The 6,438-nt window shown below is 39.9% G+C and overlaps 2 protein-coding genes across 2 annotated transcripts in view; both read left to right on the top strand.

Moving 5' to 3' along the window:
- Positions 1-1,189, top strand: part of LOC138019437 (uncharacterized) — a 3,563-nt gene extending 2,374 nt beyond the window's left edge. Inside the window, exon 3 of the mRNA XM_068866227.1 lies at positions 73-1,189. Coding sequence (XP_068722328.1) covers positions 73-945 — 873 coding nt within the window. The 3' untranslated portion in view covers positions 946-1,189. The remainder of the gene's footprint in view (positions 1-72) is intronic.
- Positions 1-6,438, top strand: part of LOC138019844 (uncharacterized) — a 290,417-nt gene that overhangs the window by 81,469 nt on the left and 202,510 nt on the right. The gene's annotated exons all lie outside the window — the stretch shown is intronic.

Below are 6,438 nucleotides of genomic sequence, written 5' to 3'. Positions count from 1 at the left end.
AGACAGGTTTGCCAAAAATACCAGAATCTAAACTGTTACCCATTCTGAACTTGTCATTATTGGTACTTTCAGATATACCAGTTCAAGAGTGAGTTTCAGTCCTTCTTAAGTAAAATTGTCAGCAAGGTGTTTGAGAAGACCCCGATAGCCTACTCTTTGGCAAGGAATCTGGCATGTCTAGACCCCAACTTGATTGTAGCTGACAAGGAGGGTTGCTCTGCAAAGTTCAAAGTAGTGCTGAAGAAGATGGTGGAATGCCAAAGATTAAACATACGTGATTGTGATGCCTTAGTTTTGCAGTACTCTGAGTTTCTTGAGCTGGCAATTAAGGTTGAGACATCAGCCTTCGAAGAATTCAACTTCAAGGTAGACAGGCTGGACGTATTTTTGCAGAAACACATTGGTTCTGTTATTTCACTGTCCAAATTATGGGATCTGCTGAGAGAACTCTTGATTCTTTCCCATGGTCAAGCAACTGTTGAGAGGGGATTTTCAGTAAACCGGCAAGTCATGATCGAGAACATGAAAGAAAAAACTTTTATTGCACAGCGTACAATTCATGACCACATTCAGAGCATTGGAGGGCTAGGTCAGTTGGTAGTTAGCAGGGAACTTCTTGCAGCAGCTAGTGCAGGGAGACAACGTTACTCTGCCTATCTTGAAGAGCAGAAGAAAGAGCAACAGCAAGCTTCTCAAAACAGGAAGCGAAAAATAGTTCTTGAGGAAAAAGCTGAGTTAGAGAAAAAGAAAAAGCGCCTTGCCAGTGATATTAGTGCCTTACAACTTGATGCAGACTCTCTAGCAAAAGAAGCTGAGGAAAAAGCCAAGCTTGTTCTACTCTCCAAGTCTAATGCACTTAGAAAAGCAGCAAAAGAAAAGGAGAGCGCCCTAGAGAAAGTTGAAGATGAGCTGAGAGAGCTGGTTAAGAAGAGTTCTAACTTGTGAACTAACTTGCAGTTATCTTCTATGTAAAGGGCAAAGGATTGACTCTTGACAGTTAAAGAGAATATCTTACATTTTGTTTGAACTGGTTCATATTTTCACAACCTATCTAGTTGAATAAATGATTGTTTTCACATTACTGTCGATGTCGGAGAACACTTGCTAAACTTAGGTCATGAAATTTTGCAAAAGGTCATGGAAAAAGTCATGGAAAGTCATGGAATTTTAACAGGTCAAAAGTGTACGAACCCTGCGTTAAATAAAAGCGTCAATTCAACATCATTAGGGAGCTTTAGCAACAACAACAGCGACGGCAACGAGAACGTCACAAATTTGCATATTCAGTGAGCGAAAGCAATAGCTTTGCACGCTCTGCATGTGAATTTTTTAATTTTTGTCTATTTCTTAGCCGTCGTCATCAAGCCAACAAAGTGAAAAGACCAAATTCGTGGTTTTAGGGGGAACGTCAGCGCTTGAGGATAATTTTCATAATTTTCTCTCCTAAATTGAGCTCCGTTCATACTAGTTTCGTACTTGAGGGTTTGCCACACCGTTGTCACGCTAAAATGCTTGGAATAGTCGCGAAGCTATTACAATAACGTGAATTCACATTTAACGACGGCGTTCTCGTCGCCGTTGTCGTTGCTAAAGCTTCCTATTAATTCTTTGATCTATTCAGTGTTTCTCACAAAAAAGGAAAAGGACTGCGGCATTCGATAATACATTTGCCGGCTAAAAAACAATGGGTTTGGATGACAATCAATAATTATAATAGATAATGACTTCGGCTAACAGCATTATATCCAATAATGTTGTGAGCCACAGTCATTATCTATTAACGAATACACTTTGACAAAGGGCAAAGGCTGGAAACATCAGCTCACAAGTCTCTCTTTCGGGGGTGGAAGCGGAGTAATTAGATCTCAGTTATTCATTATTCCTTACATTTTTTTTCCAAGTTATTCATTATTTACTATTGAAATTCGATATTCATTTTTCCGTATTCGTTATTCTTTAACGGAAACCGTAAAAATTGTTATTCCGAATCAGTTTTCGAACGCTAAATAGTCCTTATTCCTTTTCTGTGGTAAGCCGTTATTCATTATTCATTATTCCGCTTCCACCCCCGGTTCTCTTGCGGTGAAATGATCACCTAGGAAAACTCTGGACTGGACTCAAACTCTGTTGTAACTACTGTTTAAATCATATCCTACTCAGCCTCATTCAATAATTGCTAATTGTTGCACATGCACTGAAACCATTATTTGTGCGCTGTGTAAATTTCCAGGGATTGTTTCATTCACTACTTGCACAAATCCCATCATACAGTACACACATCATATATCTTGGGGGCTATTGGCATTAAAACAATGGATATCCAGTTCACTGAAGCATGATACATTCTCAAGAGTAATAGGCCATTTCCGAGTTCAAGTCTGCCTCCTCTTCAAAGCGAGTCTAAGTGCGAAGTTTTTGTAATGGTAATTAGTTATACTTTACATATGAATGAAAACTAATTTCCATAACAAAAACTTCGCACTTAGACTCGCTTTGAAGACGAGGCAGGCCAGAACTCGGAAATGGCCTATTGACTTGTACTGTTTTCATGTAAAGAACTCCCCAAGACGTATTGCGTTATGGGATTGTGCAAGCAGTGAATGGCGATAATTAAGATTTGAAGCAAAATTCGGTTTCTTTCTCACGATTGAGGGAACTGTTAGCTCTGTGTGATTGTCAAAACCACAAAGTATCAACTTTTCATTTATTCAATTGTCTGTTGATTGGACCGACTGATCATTCGATCTAAGGAAAATACATATTTGCAATGAATTACTGTGAGAAGCGAGCAGTATTCTGTTTGACGGTAAATTAGGAAAACGGAAATACAATGCACCGCGCTATATACAATTGTTGGGTATAACTCTGTGGCGGGTCCTAATTTTCAAGCATTCTTTACCAGTTACCTTTATGCCAATACACTAAGTTACTTTTCTATGTGACTCAAAAACTGTCGCGGTGAAAATTAAAATGTCAATCAAGATTAAACAAAAATGTCAATCAAGGTCAAAGATTCAATCAAGATTAAACAAAACAATGATCATTGAACTGTTGATGCGCGGCAACGCCCCTTTGATCAATGAAACTAACAGGTCTGCTGTTGGTCTCTCTCTGAACGTATCATGAATTCATTGAGGCTTTTTACGTAAAACCCAATTCTGAAATTTATCAGGTCAGTTGCTCTTCGCTTCCAGGAGTCGCAGCCAATCAAATTTTTGACTGTTTTACCCGTCAAATCTTTTAAAGTATTTCCACTTCTTTCTTTTCTCATTATAGCGGCAATTTGGTTTGAATGTTGCTTTTTCTTGTTTCAACAAATGTAGAAAAAGGCATGCAGTCATCGTTTTATCCCCGCAACTGCAATATGGCCAAGAACCACATGAACGTTTTTTAATGAACGGCAAATCTGTTGATTCAACAAGTGGATTCAATCTTGGCTTTGCTATGGGGAACAATCTGTCTTAGTGGAAGGAAAAAATCAGCACCTGTATCAGTTTTGTCTGGTGTTCCGCAGGGCACTGTACTTGGCCCCTTAATGTTCCTTATTTACGTTAACGATATAGGTAAAAATACAAAGTCTCGTATCCAAGTCTTTGCCGATGATACACTCTTATATAGCACCGTGAGCAGTTATGATGACGCCAATACCCTACAGCAAGATCTTGATAGCTTAGTCGCCTGGGCCAATCTCTGGCAAATGTCCCTCAATCGTGACAAATGTAAGACCCCTGAATGTCTGTCGGTCGAAAAATCCAATCATTCACCAGTACCCAATGAACGTAGTTCCTTTGGAATCTGTATTTCACCATCCTTACTTGGGAGTTGAACTGTCTTCCAATTTAAATTGGAGCTTTCATGTAGAGAACATTGTAGGGAAGACTAACGGGTCCCTTTGTTGTGACTAATGTTATATTTGGTGGGGTATACATGAAGGATTATACCTCGTGACTACAACATGAGCTGGGCTCAAGCCCTTGATTATATATGATCGCACGTTTGTATTAAATATACTTTTCTTGCCGGATTATATATGTGATGCGAGTCTTAATACCCTTGGTTTCATCAGACGTAATGTTTATTCCTGTCCAGAAAGTGTTAAAAGTCAGGCCTACCTCACCCTCGTTCGCCCTTGCCTGGAGTACGCCTGCAGCGTGTGGGACCCCATACTCAGAAAACCTGCTACGGTATGTGCGGGAACCCGGTACAGTCACAAACCTCCTAAACGATTTGAAATGGAATTCATTACAACTGAGACGCAAAATTGCGCGACTTATCCCGCTTCACGCGTGTTACACGCTCCTATCATAGCAGTAAATTCATTAACATTGGCAGTAACAGCAACACCTTCAAGAACAACTTTTTCACCAAAACCATAAAAGCACGGAACACTCTACCTTCTTTTTTTATTAGATCAGCCATCTGTGGACGATTTTAAATCTGCTATAACGAACTATTTTAGTCCATCCCAATGATTTTTTTTTTCACATGCACATTCACAGTGATGGGAAACCTTTGTGAATTATAATTTAAATAAATAAAAATAATAAATTTTAAATAGGTGGGTTCTGGTTTATCAGTTTCAGCTCTTGGATTTCTTCAATTTGACTACTGTCTGTTTTGTTGTTATGTAGCACCATCGATCAGTAATCCATTCAGAAGATTAAACCAAGCCGACCACATTGCTGATGGAAAGGCCAGACCATAACGCCGGGAACTCCACACCCTATTCTTTTCGACTAGCGTGTGGGATCTTTAACGTCCCACAGAGTTTATGAACCTTGAAGGGTTGTGAGACGGGGATTTACATTTTATATTTGCGAGTGTAATTACAAGGCACTACTTTCTTCTCAGTTATTTTAAGAACGTGAGCGTTGATCCATACTACCGACAGGTTACCAACTGCAACTGTTGGGGGACAGTCGGTCAACTGTCGGCCTACAGATGGGGTACAAGCAGTTATCTTTTAATTAAGCAAATGGTAAATAAAGCTGTCGGCCGACAGTCGGCCAACGGTCGGCCGACTGTTGGCCAACAGTTTGCGAACTGTCGGCCGACTGTCGGTGGAGAGGAGATGTTCTTGACAATTACCCGATCGCGAACTACCTGGGCTCCTTACAACAACATATGAAGAATATCTTTCATATAAAAAAGAAAATACAAGAGGATAACTTTCTTTTTAAAGGTTCTTTTATTATTTACCTGTCGTATTTGAATTTAACGATACATGGCACTGAAGTAAGCATCGCCACTCAACGGACGTGCGCCCGCCATGTTGGATTTCTACTTTTACCGATTTGATTTTGATTTTTTTGTTAGATTTTCGAGGTACGCACATGCGTACGCGCGTATATGGTCGCTACTCCCGCAGTGACATCCGCAACCAACCAAATAGCAGCATCCCACGTAAACGCCACTTGGCGTCTTTCCAGTGATTCCCCAGTCTGCTCGCGCTAGAAAAAAAGGGAACGAGGCTCATCCCGGAAATGGGGAACCCCCCTGGGGTTCGTCAAAAATCGAAAGTCTCTACAGTGGTACTCGAAGGATATTCAGTTTATTCTGTTTTTGCGATAGACTTTGGTTGAAATGTTCAACTACTTGCGCATCCAAAAGAAGGTAAGGCCCACCTTCAAGTATTTGTATTTCTGCATTCCCGTGTAGCTTTTAGTTCGTCGTGCAGTTACACAGCACATAATTAAACCAAATACATGTGCAGTATGGTGTCCTTGGTCCGCGACTTTTCCGAACATGATGTTATATATTTCCTCGTTAACTAAAATACCACCAAAAACAAATGTGTCCAATGATTTCTTGATTATTCGTCTTTCACGTGACGAAATTTCGGCTTTCCTCAGTTCTATCGGCGAATGTGCGGAATTCAAGTTTGTTGACAGGTGTTTTAGTTTGTCTTTCTAGAAAGCCTCTACTTTTGCGGCTCCGTAACTTACATGATCATGTTTACTTGGCTTGTGTAAAGATAAAACGCAACGGGAACACGTGTCTTTTTGCAAAACAGATTTACAAATAAACTAATTATATTTCTGCGGTTGGGAACGAATTTGCTGCAGAGTTTTAAACTTTTTTTTATCGACTCTTGGAAAATATCAACAAATTCTGCCTACACTAAACCCGAGACATTCAATGTGAAATAGTTTATTTAGGACGAGCCAGTCAGTCATCTAGAGCACACTACATATACATATCGTTATACAGTCTTACAAGGATAGACGTAGACATAATAAGCATGAAAAGCGAAAAAGGTGTGCCACGTCAGATACGAAAAACCACTAAAAAACCACCCTTTAGATGTGGCCAAAAAATCTGTGGAAACGTATTCCCCATCTAATGCTGTGGCACCAGACCTCGGGGAAGAGGTAAACAGAGTAAACCATAAAATATATGATATAAAATTAAAGCAAGTGAAGCTAAGACTGACTGACG

This window comes from Montipora capricornis, chromosome 10 (genome assembly GCF_036669925.1).
Source record: "Montipora capricornis isolate CH-2021 chromosome 10, ASM3666992v2, whole genome shotgun sequence".
Taxonomy (NCBI): domain Eukaryota; kingdom Metazoa; phylum Cnidaria; class Anthozoa; order Scleractinia; family Acroporidae; genus Montipora; species Montipora capricornis.
The sequence above is the reverse complement of the archived record's forward strand: the minus strand, read 5'-3'. Positions and strand labels throughout refer to the sequence as shown.